The sequence below is a fragment of the Canis lupus genome, chromosome 19, assembly GCF_048164855.1.
Source record: "Canis lupus baileyi chromosome 19, mCanLup2.hap1, whole genome shotgun sequence".
Taxonomy (NCBI): Eukaryota; Metazoa; Chordata; class Mammalia; order Carnivora; family Canidae; genus Canis; species Canis lupus.
In genome coordinates this window covers 52,794,586-52,810,635 of record NC_132856.1, presented here as the reverse complement: position 1 = coordinate 52,810,635, position 16,050 = coordinate 52,794,586, and the positions used below count along the sequence as shown (strand labels likewise).

Below are 16,050 nucleotides of genomic sequence, written 5' to 3'. Positions count from 1 at the left end.
CCATTCCAGGTGAAGGGGCTCCAGGTGTGGGGTGTGGGTGTGTTCAGCTGAAGCCACCCAGCACACCTTCAGGTCGTTTCTACCTTTTTAGTAGTGAACTCAGAACAGGTGTGACTCATCTAAAAGTATTTTGAAATTACAAAGCAAAAAGAAAAGGGAAAAATGCCATGTCCTACTCTCTCATACCCAGATTCTTAAAAGCAGCCAAATTGTTTAAAAAAAAAAAATTTAAAAAGTTGCCAGATGGCTCAGTGATGCACCGGTGTGATCAACGAGTGAAAAACCAGTGATGGGGAATATTCATTCGAGGCCTGGTCGTCATCGTTGTGAGAGAATTCTCGGTTGTTTGGATCAAATTGCCTTTAGACAGATTGTTTTCAAACAAAACAACTTTGGAGTGGGTCCCCTCGCCTGTCTTCCCAGAGGGCTTGCCCACCAGGCCCTCAGGCTGGGCTTGTCTGCCTGGGTCAAAGGGGGCCCAGCTGGGATGGGTCTCCAGGCTCACACGTAGCCTCCACCTTGCCTCCTCTGCCCCCCTGAGACACACAGAGCAACCAAAGCCTCAAATGTCAAAGGTCCTGTTTATTCCAGCAACCTGGAAAGAAAGAGTGTAAATAAAAAAAAAAAAGAAAGAAAGAAACCGATCCATGCACTCAACTCCTTGAAGGGAGGGAAGGAGGCTTGGAGAGAGGGGCTAGGGGCTGGGTGGGAAGCGAGAAGGGAGGTGGAGGAGGGAAGAGAGAGACAGAGGCCTCAGGGAAAGGACCGGAGAGTCTGATCCATGAAAAGAGAGAGACAAGAGGGTCAGCAATAAAAAGGCAGAAAGAGTGAAGTATCAAAACCAGAGACCCAACAAAGGAGAAAAGACACACAGAGAACGCACTAATGAGAAATACAGAGGCAGAGAAGGAGAGCCCGGCGGAAAGGAGGGGAGAGAAAACAACGTACAGGAGAGGGGAGAAGAGAGGGCCCCGGAGAGAGAGAGAGGGACGTGGGTGGAGCAGAAGGGCGCCGGCCCTGGGCCTTGCAGGGCACCCTTAGGGGTCCCCGGCGGTGCTGATGACGTGGAAGAGGGTGACGTTGTACAGCACCTGGTGGCCGTTGTTCCAAGTGTAGAGGGCCCGCTCCCGGGGGTTGTAATCCAGCATGGAGATGTGGGAGTACTGGTTGTGGAAGGGCACGTCTGTGTACTCGTAACTGGACGTGTTGGTGAAGTAGGCGAAGTAGACCTTGGCCCCGGCCAGGTGGGAGTTGGTCACGTAGAGCACGCCGCAGATCATGAAGGCCTCGCCGGCGCTGCGCTTGGGGTAGCCGGTGTCCCAGGACCGCACGACCTCGAGCGTGTGCGGGTCCAGCCGGCTGACCACGATGTTGCCCGCGTTCTGGTTGGTGGTGTACACGGCCCAGAGCCCGCTCTCGTCCACCATGAAGTCCATGTCCGAGAAGCCGCCCCAGGAGTAGGGGAAGGTGTTGTTGTAGCCGGCCCCCGGGAGGCTCCTCTGCACCAGCACGGAGCGTGAGCGGAAGTGGTACTTGACCACCACGTTGCTCTGATACTTGTTGTAGAACAGGGAGCCGTTGTACACCACGTGGCCTGTGCCCGCCCACGGCTGGGGCAGCAGGTGCTGGATAAAGTTCTGGCCTTTGATGAAGTCTCCCAGAGTGCGGAACTCCAGGACCCGCCGGCCCTTGTAATAGCCATCCATGTACCAGACCTACGAGAGAGCTGCTGTCGCTGCGGAGCCGCCGCCGGCCACCCAAGGGCCCCAGCAACCACGCAGGAATCACCCGTTGCTGTTAGGGGTCCGCGGTCGCTAAGTGGCCGTTAGTCAGTCATGGGATGTCCGGTGACCGTTCAGGACCGGTCATAGTCCCAGGAATGGGATCGTTTGGTCGGGGAACACCACTGGTCTTAAAACAGACACTTGCTACCTAAGGATCAAGGGAAATCGCCAGCCCTGGTGACTCACGGGGCCCGGGAATTCAGCAGTCACTGGAGATAGCATGGTTAGCGGTTACTGGCCAGCACTTGGGTGATGAGGTCACTTGAATTCACCCCTGTAGCCACAAGATGACCCAGCCTGCCAGCAGCATCTCCTCTGCCATCATCGCCTACCATCACCAAGTCAGCATGGGTGAGTTCCCTCACCCCTGCTGATTATTGGGCTAAGCATCATAGAAGCTTGCATGCCAACACTGTCACGACCACTTTGAAGATAAGGAGATCGAGACTCTGGCGACATTAAGGAACTGCCCGAGATTTTCTAGCTGAGAATTTGGTGGCAGCAGGATGCAAATCCAAGCCTGATTCCCTAACCCAAGCTCTTAACCACTTGGTTGAACCACTATAATCTGTGGGAGGCCTGTGACGCTATTGAGACAGTGGCTACTTACTACCTCTAATCTGTGACACTCAGGGGCCACCCAGTGACCAATATCAGCCAGTAGGATAGTCACTGGGCAGTTAGTGGCTGGTTCCTGTGGGTCTGAGGTGATGGGCAGTCGTGACCATAAAGGCCACTGGAAGTCCAAAGGTCAACAACTGACATGGTGATTCTCAGGGCTGGAAGGTCCTTGATCACCTGGTGGTTACTAGACAGTCGAGGGGAGGGCCAAGGGGTCTGGGGATCCTGGGACACTTCAGGCTATAAGAGAAGCATTAGTGTGGAATTGCTGGGCACGTGGGCAGCCACAGGCTGCCTGACTCCTGGGGTGGACATGATCACTCACCCGGCTATCCGCACTGGGGGCCATCGTGTCGGTCATCCAGGAGCCAAAGCGGGACCCCATGGCCCGAATGGTGATGGGGTTACTGACCCCAGTCAGCTTCCCGCAGCCTGGGAGGCAGGAACAGGGTAGATAAGGACAGAGGATGGGAAGAGCCCGAGGGAGACAGGCAAGGATGATGGTATGATCAAACTGGGAAGAGCTGGGACCAGGCGTGAGGGAGGATCCAGAAATCTGGTCCCAAGATGGAGTTAGGTTGAAGGTAAGGGGGCCGGGAGTCAAGGGTTGGGGCCATTTCCAGTTTGGGGGTCTATTTTAGGCCTGGGGTATTAAGTCAAAGGTCAAAGTTTAGACGTTAGAGGTCAAAGCCATGTGCAGCTTCTGGGCATAGCGGTGGTATTAGGGTTGGGCGTGGAGGTCGGGGGTCAAAGTCAAGGGTCAAAGCATACCCAGCTTCTGGGCGCAGGCATGGAGCCGGGCCTCCAGGGCCATCACCCGCTGCTGCAGGTCCTCGTACCCGTAGGCGCCCATCTCCTCCTGGATGGCTGCAAGGCTGCTGGAGAGATTCCTCACCTCCTCCCGCAGGCGCACGATGGTGCGCGCGTCCGCCTTGTACTGCTCCAGGACTGAGCTCAAGGGCAACAGCTCCGACATCCTGTCCTTCAGTTCCTGCCCACCGAGATGGAACTCTCACTGATCCTAACCCCTGACCTCTGACCCACCCCTCATCTTTGATGCACACCTGGCCCTTGACATTTGGTCCACACTCGACCCTGGATCCCAGCCTCCCCTTGGTCCTTCCCAGACACCACGACCCCACTCTCAGAACTAACGGTCGCTGATCCCAGTTCTTCCCTTGGCCCCTGACCTGACCCAGAACGACCCACCTGGAAGCTCTTTGCTGAGAGGGACCCATCAGCCGCCCGGAGTCGTGCGTCCAGGCTTCGCATGAGTGTCTCCATGCTGCGCACGTACTGGAGGTCACGGTACGTCCGCAACTCAAGGACCTCCATGGACTGGGAGACATTCTGGACCTAGGAGCTCAGGAGGGTTAGGGAGAGCCAGACCCCTGCCCTCCCCAGCCCCTGAGATGCCACAGACCAGGCTGGTGAAGCCAGAGGCCAACACCCCACCAACCTGCTCCCCTGATCTGACCGGAAACCTCCTGATGACATGCCCAGTCCATCCGTCTGCTCTGGCCTGGTGTGGCCACTACCACCTCTCCCCTCTCTCTCCCCTTCCTCCCTGGTCTCCGCGCTTACACCCTCGCCCCCCACAGTCCATCCTTCACACAGCAGCCAGAGGGAGCTTTTCAAAAGGAAGACTGGATCACCTTCCCCTGCCGCCCTGCAGGTCGGTCTTGCCTCCTCACCTGCCTTGCCTCCATGCTCATCCACTGGGACCACCAGCCCCCTTTCCTTGCACAGACTCAAAGCTCCTTTCCTCCTGGGGGCCCTCCCACCTGCCGATCCCTCTACAGGGAGCACTATTCTTGAGGCCATTCCACCTGCCAATCCCTCTCCCAGGAGCACTGTTCCCAGGCCCATTCCACTTGCCGATTCCTCTACAGGGAGCATTGTTCTCTTTGTCTTGCCATGCTGGCTCCTTGCATCCTTCAGGCCTCAACCCCAGTGTCACCTGCTCAGAGTGGCCTCCTCTGACCACCCTGCCTCCAGTAACCCTTCATCCTGTCTCCCTCACGTGGTTATTTTCTTCCTAGCTACAACTACTGCCCAGAACATTCTTACTCATCTGCCTCCTTCAGGGGGGATCATCATGGTCAAGAAAGACCCAGTGTCAGGCTCGTCCACAGCGAAATCACCAGTGCCCAGTACTGACCTAAACTAGATGCCCAGGGAGTACTTCTCAGCTACATGAATGAACTGAATTCCGTCGCCCTAGCCTCTCCTAACCCAGAAGGAGGACCCCCTGGCTCCCACCTCCACCTGCCTCAGGTGAATTTCACTTGACAAAGGTGAGCTCTACCCGTCAAGGTAAACTCAGAGACAACACTAGGTGCTTGCAGAAACACACAGGTTTTCCTGCACCCTGTTCACATGACACCTGGAAGTTCTCAGAAACTCAACAGCCCAATACCCATCCTGGATGCCACAAAGCAATCAGGGGACACCACGTGGATGTGCCAAACTGGTGGGCAAAGCAGTTCTGGTGGGCGGGGCAGGATCCTGCAGAGTTCGTGGGTGGGTGGGAGACCCCGGTGCTGACTAGGATCTCTTCTGTTCTCTACCATTTCCTCAGCTTCCTCCTCTATGGGATGATGATGGGAGGTAGCTGGTCCCTTTCAACACTGACATCGGAGCTAATGAGCAGTTCAGCTGGATAGTGTCAAGGGACAGCAATCAGTCTATAAAGGGCATCAAAACATCCTCAGGGATGTTCTGAATGGGGACTGTTTCATATCAACCATAATCAGAAGGGGATGGAATCTTGTATGTGTCTGGGGTTGGAAGGTGAGACCCCTCTCCAAGGGACACAGGACATTTTTCTCAGCAGGTGAGTCTGGCGAGTTAAAGAGCTGAGTGGGATGTGCACGGCTGGGGCCAGAGATCACACACAGGAGACTCAGATGCTGCCTCCCCCGTCCCTACACAGCGCTCAGCTTCTCCAAAGACCCATTGAACAGATGTTGGCTAAAATATCCCCTTGGAGGGGAGCTGGGTTATCCACTAGCTCTGAATAGTCTACCTGGCTAGATCTGACCCAGATGACCTGGGGGGCGGGGGCAAAGACAGGGTGGGAACTGGGAGATTTTCACGGACTTCCCGGGGAACCTGGCAGGTCCTTACCTTCTCCATCAGCTGCCGCAGCTCCCGGCTCCGGCCATCGCGGGAGCAGGTGCTCTGTGCAGGGATCACAGCCGTGCAGATGCATTTCCCGTCGGGGGCCTGGGCCGAGGTATACAGCTGCCAGCCTTCCTCCGGGCTTTGGAAGAGGGTCTGCGGGGAAGTCAGGGGTCAGACAGCAGGAACCCAATGGGGGATTCACTCTGCCCATGCTGAGGGAGAAAGGGGACCCAGGGAAATGACGGGTGCCCTGGAATGTGCTGGACCATGTGCCGAATGCCTGATGCATGTGATCTCAAGCGCTCCTCAAGGAAACCCATTTCACAGATGATGTGTGGGGCGGGTTAAGGAGCATGGCAAAAAATTGAGGGATTCGAACCCTTCCGCGAGACAGGAATTCATTCTCTCACACAAGTTCGCATACACACAACACTGGCTCTGCCTCAACGGGGCACAGACCCACTCATACCGATCCCCAAACCAGGACCTCCCTCTCTGCTTTCCCAGCCCACTGGGAAACATGGACTCTGGGTATGCCCCAGTAAGTTAATGGCCAAAGGGTGACCGAATCCTCACAGAGACTTCCAGGCCATTGAATAGAAAGCATCACTGCAGACTCCTAAATTAAACTTCATGTCAGCTTATGATGCTTAGATAATTCAGGGATCAATCATGGCGGTTTCCCAAGCCATGCTCCTTGGAACACTGGCAATCATTCCAGGCGTGCTCAGTGATCAAATAAATGTGTGCATTGTAGCATGAAACAAGTCCCTTTGATGCAGGACTTATCAGAGCCCTTGAAATGCTAATGGGCATCAAGGAACTCCAAAACTTTCTACACTTAGGAAATATGTAGTGAATGCCCCTTCTATGCCCGGTATAGGGTCTGGGATAGGGCTGGGAAGAGAGAAGTGAAGAAAACATCTGGCTGCTGCCCATGGATAGAGGAGACATCAAGCATGTAACCCCACTGATACTTCTAGAACTGTTTACTTCGGTGAATGCTCCAAAGAAATTGCAAGGAGTAACAGGGGATCTTTCTCAGGCTGGGGATTTCAGAGGAGGTACCCCACAAAGGGATGCTTATGTTGAACTTGAAGGACGAGTGAGCCAGGAGAAGGGGATAGGAGAGGGAACGCTTGACAGCACAAAACCAATCAATATCTAGAAATATTTGAGAAACATTGCTCAAAAAGCTTTGAGTAATCACTGGATGGAACACGGTGGGCTCCTAGATCAGGCCCCCTTGAGCTTCCGCAGAACACACTGGACTTTGTCACAAGTCCCAATCTCTTTGTTTTTATCAGGGAAGGATGATTTCCTTTGTTCAGCAAATATTTGGTAAGCTCCTAGTGTGTGTCAGGCTGTATTCTGAATATTGAAAACACAGCAGTAAACACAATGCGAAAACACAAAAGCTCTTCTAGGAGCTTACGTTAGACAAAGACAGGGATAGACAAGTAAATGCCAGATATCTAAAGGGTGATGAGTGTCATAGAAAGAAGTATATAGGGAAGGAATAATGGGGGGGGGGTGTTGCTGTTGTTCGGGGTTGCAATTTTAGGGTGGCCTAGGAAGGCCTCCATGAATGTGTCATTTGAGTCAAGACCTGAAAGGGGTGAAGGATTAGCCATGCAGATATCTGGGGAAGGATGTTCCAGGCAGAGATAAAAGCAGGTGCAAAGGCCCTGAGGCAGTAGCATGCCCAGTTTGTTCGGGAAACATGGATAAGGCTGGCATGGCTGGAACAGAGTGAGAATGGTGACAAGGGGTTGGGGGGAAATGAGGGCAGGGAGGGGGCAGCACAGCATGTTCAAGACCTGTGGGCTGTAGGGAAGACTTTAGTTTTTCCTGGGTGAAGTGGGAGCCACAGAGGATGGGGAACGGTGGAGGTCACCAGACCCAAGTGCTCACAGGCACCCCCTGGTGGCTGTCAGAGGGGAGGGACAGACTGGGGAGCAAGGGTAGAAAAGGGGGGGAGGGGGCAGATAAGGTGAACAGGGATGGGTGGTGGCGGTAGAGGTGGGAAACGGAAGATTCTGGTCCTAACCAGGATGCGTTCCTACATACCTGGAAGAAACTGATAAAACCCAAGTGTTTTACAGAGTAACAAAGCCCCACAATAATTGTTCATTTGGACAGCTGTTAACTGATCGCCCCACAGAAGCTGTTCCCATGAGCCGTAGCAGAGATAAGCCAGGCTGTGAGTTACGAGCAATCCTGGAGATGCCAGCGATTAGCCCACCTTTTTCCTCTCCCACTCAATAAAGTCTTTTTTTTTTTAAAGCTTATTGTAATGTGAGCAAGTGATATAATTGTACAGATGAGCTTGACTCCTCCACTGATTTATAAGACAACACAACCATTCATAAACGCCATCTGAAATGATTGTAATTAGTCTTTGTGCCTTATGTACACCCTTTTGGAGTTGGGGGATCCCCCTTTACACCAGTCCACGTCTCCTCCGCGGAGCAGTGGAGTCACTCACCTTCCCGGCCTTTCGTGCACGCAGGTATGATTCAGGTAGAGCCAACACTCAGGCCTCCCCAGGACTTCACTGCAGAAGCATCTGGGGGTCCCCCCTTTGCCAAAGGCTTCCTCTGGCCATCAAAGCCCCCCCTGCCTTCGCACGGGGCAGGCAGCAGAAGTCCCCCACCCCTTGCAGTCCTCCACAGCACCACACAGGAGTTCGTGCGAGGTGCGAGGTGCAGGTCTCGGTAGCCCTCTCAACCCTCCAGTAGGAGAGCTCTGCGGGGGGTGCCACATGCAGCTTTCCAGGGGAGCCCACTGGCACCTGTACTCCGCCCGCATGGAGTCCTTCACTTCCCCTACTGGTTCCTGGTGGCATCACCTCCCCGGCGAATACTTGCACTCAACCACTCCCCACCAGCTCTGCTTCTGAGGGAGTCCGACTTAAGGCAAGAAGGGTGGCCCAAGAACGCCTTCCGCCTTGGTTCCAGGAGAATGTGAAACTACCTGTGTCTCCTTTCATGACAAATCTGGTTCTTTAAAACACAACAAAAGAGAGAACTTGAGCCTAAGCACCCCCATCCGTGTTCCCCTGGCTCTGATCCCCAAGCAACTTGGACAGAATCCCCCGCCCCATACTCCCCGAAGAGTCTCATTTGTGCAGAGACAATGCAGCCCGGTTCAACATAATTAACATCTCCTTTCTACAATTCCTAGTGTGTCCTCTGAAGCAAACAAGCCATTTTCTTTCAACATACGAAATATTGAATTGTAAAAGAGAAGCAAGATTTAAGTGGCAAGGAGAGAAGGCCTCCACGGCTTTCCTAAAATAATTGTCTGCGTTGGACGCACCTCGCTGAAGTGTTCTCTGCAGCAGTGTAATTAAATGCCTGGGGCTTGGCTGCCAACTCTCAGCACAGCAGGGATCCAGAGTTTCGCCTGGCAGGTTCAGGTTCAAATACGCAGTCAAGTTTGCGTCCCCGGGAACCACTGGAACATCCTGGAAGGCTCACTGTTTGAGGGTGCCAATGCCAGCTCTTTCAGACCGGGTTTAGCTTGGAACCTCGGTCATGAACTCTTGGGAGGTCAGAGTCCCAGGCATAGAGCATTGGCCTATCCCAAGGAAAATGCTTGTAACAGCAGGTGTGAGAGCCCAGGAACTGTCTAGGTACAGAAGCCTCCAATCAGGTGGACGGTCCTCACCTCAGATGTGGCAAATGTACCGGAGAAGCCAGCTGCTCTCTTGGCTGAGCTGCTCGCTGGTTCTGAGCTTAATATTCCTGCTAATGGGCTCTAAGCGGGTAAGCTATGTGCTCAAGTAGCTGTTTCTCAAATCGTCTTTTCTGGCTGGGAAATTTTTTTTTTTTTTTCCAAATACTTTCGTTGAGGATGCTGCCCCAATTAAGCAAGCAGTCCCCATAACAGGTCCAGGACTGACACGCAGGAAAAATTTTTCTTGCTGTCACTCCCAGGATCATCATCTCAGCCTACAGCCCTGCCACCCACATCTTGGTTCAAAAACAATTCCTGGTTCTTCTTCCCGGGGAGGAGGGACTGCCACAGGATCCCGGGCCAGCCATCCGTGGAGCGCTGGCTATCAGGGAGGTGAGCCAACAGAGAGAGAGCAAGCGGCTGTCTCTTAATAAGACAAGGATATTATTGCATTTGAGGCCGGGTAATTGAATCAAGAGGCACAAGTAGCTTGGGGCTTATATATTTATTTGTACCCTGCCTTGTTGCAGAGGACTCCGAGCGGTTTACAAGGATATGTAAACTACCACACGGTAGCTCCAGTGAGACAGGGGAGTAGGAATTCGATGTTTTGGGAGGGCAGTCTGCCAATCCAGGTTTCTGCATTTGCATTTAACCCAGCCAACCCCAGTGGAAGAATTTAGCTTGTGTGGACAAGCACACGATGGCTACGAAGATGCTCATTAAAGCACTGTTTCCAATTGGACCCCTCAAATTTTCTCCCTCCAGTTGTTTGACAGTGGCAGGGGAGGGCTTGATTTCAAAACTTAAGGCTCAAAAAAAAAAAAATCAACAAAAACGTAAGGCTCATACACAGGAGGGAATAGTATGCAGTCATGAAAACTGGAGTTTAGCGGGGATTCTTCTTGTCCTCTTCAGATTGGTTTTATCTTCTAAGTTTCCTACATGAACATGTATTGGTCCTGAAAAGATTTTTTTTCAAGCCTTTAATTTTTTTCTTTTTTTTGCAAGGGAGACAAGGAAAGGAAAAGTAGGGACATAGACAGAGCCAGAAATTAGGCTAAGAAAAAAACTCATCCCTTTAAAACCCGAGCAACCAGCATATGGTCAGGCCATAAATTTGGCTCCAAGTTCCTTAGCAGCCAACTCAAAAAGGAAAAGCTGGTCATTTATGCGGTTCCCAGTGTCCTGAAACAAAAGCACAGCAGATGCTCAGGAGCAAGCTTAACTATTTTCGGTACCAAGAACAGGCAAGGATCTCTCCCACGATCCTCCCAAAAAGGAGTCCCTCTGATGTCACCAGCATCTTTCCCGACAACATTCCTTACACTGGGGGCAGGGGGGAGAAGAAAGGTGTGGGCAAAACAGGTGAAGGGGATTCAGAGCCACAAACTTCCAGTTACAAAATAAATAAGTCACGGGGATGAAAAGCACGCCATAGGGAATGTGCTCCATCTATTGTAACAGCGTCGTACGGGGACAGATGGTGACTACACTTCTCATCGTGAGCACTGCACAAGGTATAGAGTTATCAAATCACTGTGTTGTACACCTGAAGCTAATATAACATTGTATTTTTTTTTTCAATTTAAAAAACTTATGACAGGGGCACCTGGGTGGCTCAGTCAGTTAAGCGTCTGCCTTTGGCTCAGGTCATGATCCTGGAGTCCTGGGATGGAGCCCTGAGTCAGCAGGGAGTCTGCTATTCCTTCTCCCTCTGCCCCTCCATCCTGCTTCTGCATGCATGCTCTCTCTCTCTCTCAAATAAATAAAATCTTAAAAAAAAAAAACCCTTATGACAGAAACAACTCATTCCCTTTGGATGTTTATTACCCCTACTTAGATGGTAGACTAGAGGCAGGTGTTAGGAGCAGAGTCTGGGGGTCAGGCGGCCTGGGTTTTTGTCCTGCCTTGGCCACTTGCTTGTTGTCTGATCCAGGCAAGTCACTTCATCTCCACTCCCTCATCTGGAAAATGGACAGGATCATGGTACCTACCTCACAGGGCAGCTGGGAAACTCGAATGAGTTAATGCTCTCTATGGGCGAGCATCTACAACAGTCATCATCATGTAGGACTATGTGTTTGCTGCTATTATTATTATTATTATTATTATTATTATTATTACTACTACTACTACTACCTTAATGACTCTAAAGCAAATTCCCTAACTTTCTGAAGTCAAAATGGTCTGAGCTTGATGCAGGTCTTGAACTGAGACAATCTGGAAGAACCGATGAGAATCTGGTGGAGCTGCGGCTGAGGCCACGGATGATGGACAGTCCCCAAAGGCCCATGTTGGAGAGGAGTGAGCCCTGCAGAAGATGGGCAGAGAGGCTCGCTCCATCCTCATCCCCATGTGGCTCAGTGGGCTTCCTGTCCCAGAATATCTCCTGAATACAATTTGCCAGGGAGGAGTCCTGTCTCATCTTGGCTGGCAATCAACAAGTCTTCACCGCTAGCCATTGTCTCTGGTCCATCCTCTGGTCTTCCTGGAACACCTTGCTTTGACCACCTCTGGGCCTTTGCACAGGCTGGACCCTCTGCCATCAACACTCCTGCCCCATCTCATGGCCAGGCTAACTCTCCCCATTCCTGGGGCTCTCGTGCAGATGTCTCTTCCAAAAGTAGCCTCGATGCCCCCTTGTTACCCACCTCCCAAGGCCTTCCCTGATACTTCCATTTCTTCCTCTATGTCAAGCATTGTTCTAAGCACTTTGTAAGTAGATGATTGGCAGGCGCTGTCATTTGGGCCTTTGATAAGAGAAGAAACTAGGGCAGAGGATTCAAGTGTCTTTCCGAGAGCTTCACAGTCTCTAATATGGTCTTGGGGCTTTGAACACAGGGCATCTGGCTCCACAGTCCACACCTCCATGTCATGCCTTCCCAGCACTCCTTCAGGGGCTGATCACAATAGCCACTAGGACCTCACGGGTGTGACTAGTGGCTCAAAGCCTGCCTCTGCCCCCATATGGGGGTGGGGAGGTCTGTCTGCTCATCAACCACATCCCCTGGGCCTGGCATGCTGAATGTTTGTTGAATGACTAGACAGTGGATGGCCAATGGGACAGAGATCCACCATGCGTTTCCCCTTCTGCCACCGAACTAACTTCTGTCGTCCTAAGGAGGATCAGGGATTGTGTCATATCAGGCTGGAGACAGGCACCCAACAAACTGAGAAGTGGCCATGGCTTCTCCCTGACTGCCAGGATGGCAGAAGGGCCATGATGAATAATCAGGGACATGCCTGTCTGCCACATCTGAGCCGTGACAGGGGCCGTGTCCCTCTGGAGGGCTTGAGATAATAGCAGGCTGCTCCTGTCAGACTTCGAGATATTGGGCAAATGCCCCCTGAGTGATAAACTTGACAGGTCTTAAAGACAACATCAGCTCACCGATGTCAAGACGGAGGACGGGGCCTCTGCAGCCTAAGGAGCTGGGGCTTTGCCTGTGAGAGCCTGTTGCTGGGGGCAACTGTGAGCCCATTCATTCATTCATTCATTCCCTCCCATTTTGCCCCAAGCGGCTATGCAGACTGGCAGCACAACACAACCTTTTACGCTCTGGAGCAGCCCAAGCCTTGACAGAAGATCCCCAGCATCCTTGACCCCCAGTCAAAGCCAATACTTACGTCTCAGGATATCTTAGTCTCTGCCATCACAATGCCAATATGGACCAATAATCGATGACACAGACTTTCTTGGGAAATGCAGGCAGAGACACAGGTCTCTCAGTTCCACTGACCTCTACCACTCAAGTCCAAGAAAGGTGTGGAGAAGGCTTGCCTTGTACAAATATTTACAAACTCAGTCCATTCCCTCCAAGTGTGGCCCATACTGTGTTGGAACCATCACGAATCTCTGCAGACAGCTCTAAAAGTAGGGTTTATGGGCAAGGGTTTGCATCAAGGCTATAAATTTTCATACAAGGGTCATTCCAATCATTAGACAAACTTGTCTTGAGAAAGTGCAAGTCCCCACCACCCCCACCCCTAACACTCAGGAACACCCTATTTAAAGAGATCTTTCTGGGAGGAAATAAACTCTCTCCCAAGCCTGCTAAGTCTCCCGGGCCTCCTATCAGATCCTCAGTGACTCATGAGCTCTTTATCACCCCAGGGCCTTTGAACTTGCTGCTCACTGCACAGCTGTCCAGGTGAGCCATGATGAGGTCCTCCCCCAGGGTAGGTGTAATTGGGACAGACGAGTCAGAGCTCACAGGATTTGCCTGGGGCCAGACATTGGTGGAAGGAAAGGGGAGAGATGAGGAATAGGGTGGGTGGGTGGGGGTGCTTTTACTCAGCTGGAGAAGGCTGAAGGCGGGGGAAGGGGAAGATGGAGTGGGGGTGGGTGGGCAGAGTGGGGAAGAATAGAAATCAAGAGTCTGGCCTGAGATGTGCATTTGGGTGCTGCTGGCAGAGAGCTGGGATTTAAATTCACAGAATGGATGGAGGGGAGGAGGCACCACGCACGCCCACGGAGGCTTCATATTTTATTTAACAACTTGTAGAGTTTGCCCTTTGCTATGGACTGGATGCTTCTGTCTTCCCAAAACCCATATGTTGAAGCCCAACCGGCCATGTGATGGTGTTTGAAGGTGGTGCCCTGATTAGAGACCCGAGAGGGCTCCCTCGTCCCTCCCGCCACATGATGACACAGGGAGAGGACGCTGCCTATGAGCCAGAATCTGGCTCTCGTCAGACACAGAATCCGCCTGCACTTTGATAGACTCCCCAGCCTCCAGGACTGTGAGAAATAACTGTGGTTGCTTCAGCCCGTCCATCTATACTACTTGTGTTATACAACCCGAACAGCCTAAGCCACTCTTCTAAGCTGCTTTACAAATGTGAAGTCCTTGTAGCCTCCGCTCACGCAGTGAGGTAGGTACTAGCGCTAGCTCCATTCTACTTTTTTTTATGATTTTATTTATTTACTTGAGAGAGAGAGAAAAAAAAAGAGAGAGCATGAGTGGGGTGAGGGGCAGATGGAGAAGCACTGAGCAGGGAGCTCGATGTGGGGCTCAATACCAGGGCCCTGGGATCGTGACCTGAGCCGAAGGCAGACGCTTCACTGACCGAGCCACCCAGGTGCCCCACACTAGCCCCATTTTACAGATGGAAAAATTGAGGCACAGAGAGAAGTCAGTTGTTCAAATTCACAGAGCAGATAAGTATCCAAGCTGGGATTTGGACCCTGGCCTGTCAGACTCTCAGATCCTTGCTCAGGGGAGAAGAGTCTTTCTCCTTTCCATGGAAGCTTGGCCTCGCCTCTGATCCATTCTCCCCAGAGAGGCCAGAGCTGGCTTGTGACATGTCACTTCCCCCTGGAACCTTTCGCGGCTCCAGGTGCCTTCCATATAAAGCCAGTCACTCGTCCTTCCCGAATGAGCCTGACTGAATCCTCAGCTTCCTCACTTGCCTGTCTCCACCCCACAGTTATTTTAGTTCCGTTTCTGTCGCTGGACTTTTGTCTGTGCTCCGACACTCGCCCTCCTCTTCACATGGGGGAAACCTGCTCAGGCCTCAGCAGAGTGGGGTGCTCTGGTTTCAATGCCCTAAATTGATTTTAGGATTTTTAGTAGTGCCTCTCCCCCCAAGACATGCACACACACACACCACAGAGTCCTGTGACCATGGGATATGGTAGTTCCATGCAAAGAGAGGTCTTTCAGCATCATGAAAGTGGTAGTAGTAATAATAATAATTAATAATAGCATCATCATCAGTAAAAGCTCAAACTGATGGCACACGTCCTGTGAACCAGGCCCTATTCTGGGTGCTTTGCAGCTAATTTCTCACCAATCCTCATAAGAACCCTATGTGGTTGAGCCAAAATAAATGTTCAAGTCCTGGATATGCAGCTATCTTTTTGTGAGTTCCTAAGCAGATCACTTGGCCTCTGTCATTTGTAAAAAAAGAGATCAAAACTGTCCTTTGGGGGAACCTGGGTGGCTCAGTGGTTGAGCATCTGCCTTTGGCTCAGGTCGTGATCCCAGGGTCCTAGGATCAAGTCTCGAATCAGGCTCCCTGCTTCTCCCTCTGCCTGTGTCTCTGCCTCTCTCTCTCTCTGTGTCTCTCATGAATAAATAAATAAATAAAACCTTTTAAAAAAATCCCTACAATCCCTCAAAGAGATGTTTCTTTAGTCAGACCCTGAAGGGAGCAGTAGCTGCTCAATAAATACATGTGCACAAACAGGCAGCTGTACAGTTCAACAGCACAGGCTGGATGCAGTCCAAATTCTGACCTGTTCCTTCCTGTGCGACCTGGGGCAAGCAGCTTAACCCCTCTGTGCCTTTCTTAATCTCTCTGCTTTCTCACCTAAAAGATGTGATCGTAATAGCCAGGCTTTGCGCAGCTGTCATCAGGATGAGGAGTTAGCACTTATTAAGAGTCAACTGCAGTGCCTGGTACACAGTGTGTGCCCAGTCAGTAGGACCTTCATAGTAACTCACGGAACCAGTGCTGTTCTAGAATAGTTCCATGTCCCTTGCTGACTTTTTAAAAACAAAATATATATTTTTTAATGTTGGAATGATTTTAGCTTTACAGGGCAGCCCAGGTAGCTCAGCGGTTTAGCATCACCTTCAGCCCAGGGCCTGATCCTGGAGACCCAGGATCGAGTCCCACGTCGGGCTCCCTGCATGAAGCCTGCTTCTTTGTTTGTTTGTTTTTGTTTTGTTTTGTTTTTTAAGATTTATTTATTTATTTATTCAGAGAGAGAGAGAGAGAGAGAGAGGCAGAGACACAGGCAGAGGGAGAAGCAGGCTCCATGCAGGGAGCCCGACGTGGGACCCGATTCCGGGTCTCCAGGATCACACCCCAGGCTGCAGGCGGCGCT

At 51.8% G+C, this 16,050-nt stretch overlaps 1 protein-coding gene across 2 annotated transcripts in view; it reads right to left on the bottom strand.

The window, feature by feature from the left end:
• Positions 1-562: 562 nt before the first annotated feature.
• Positions 563-16,050, bottom strand: part of OLFM2 (olfactomedin 2) — a 61,392-nt gene continuing 45,904 nt past the window's right edge. For both annotated transcript variants that reach the window (XM_072787358.1, XM_072787357.1), the window contains exons 2-6: positions 5,535-5,684; positions 3,615-3,761; positions 3,177-3,396; positions 2,731-2,837; positions 563-1,715 (exon numbers count right to left, since the gene is read on the bottom strand). In XM_072787358.1, coding sequence (XP_072643459.1) covers positions 1,038-1,715; positions 2,731-2,837; positions 3,177-3,396; positions 3,615-3,761; positions 5,535-5,684 — 1,302 coding nt within the window. In that variant the 3' untranslated portion in view covers positions 563-1,037. The remainder of the gene's footprint in view (positions 1,716-2,730; positions 2,838-3,176; positions 3,397-3,614; positions 3,762-5,534; positions 5,685-16,050) is intronic.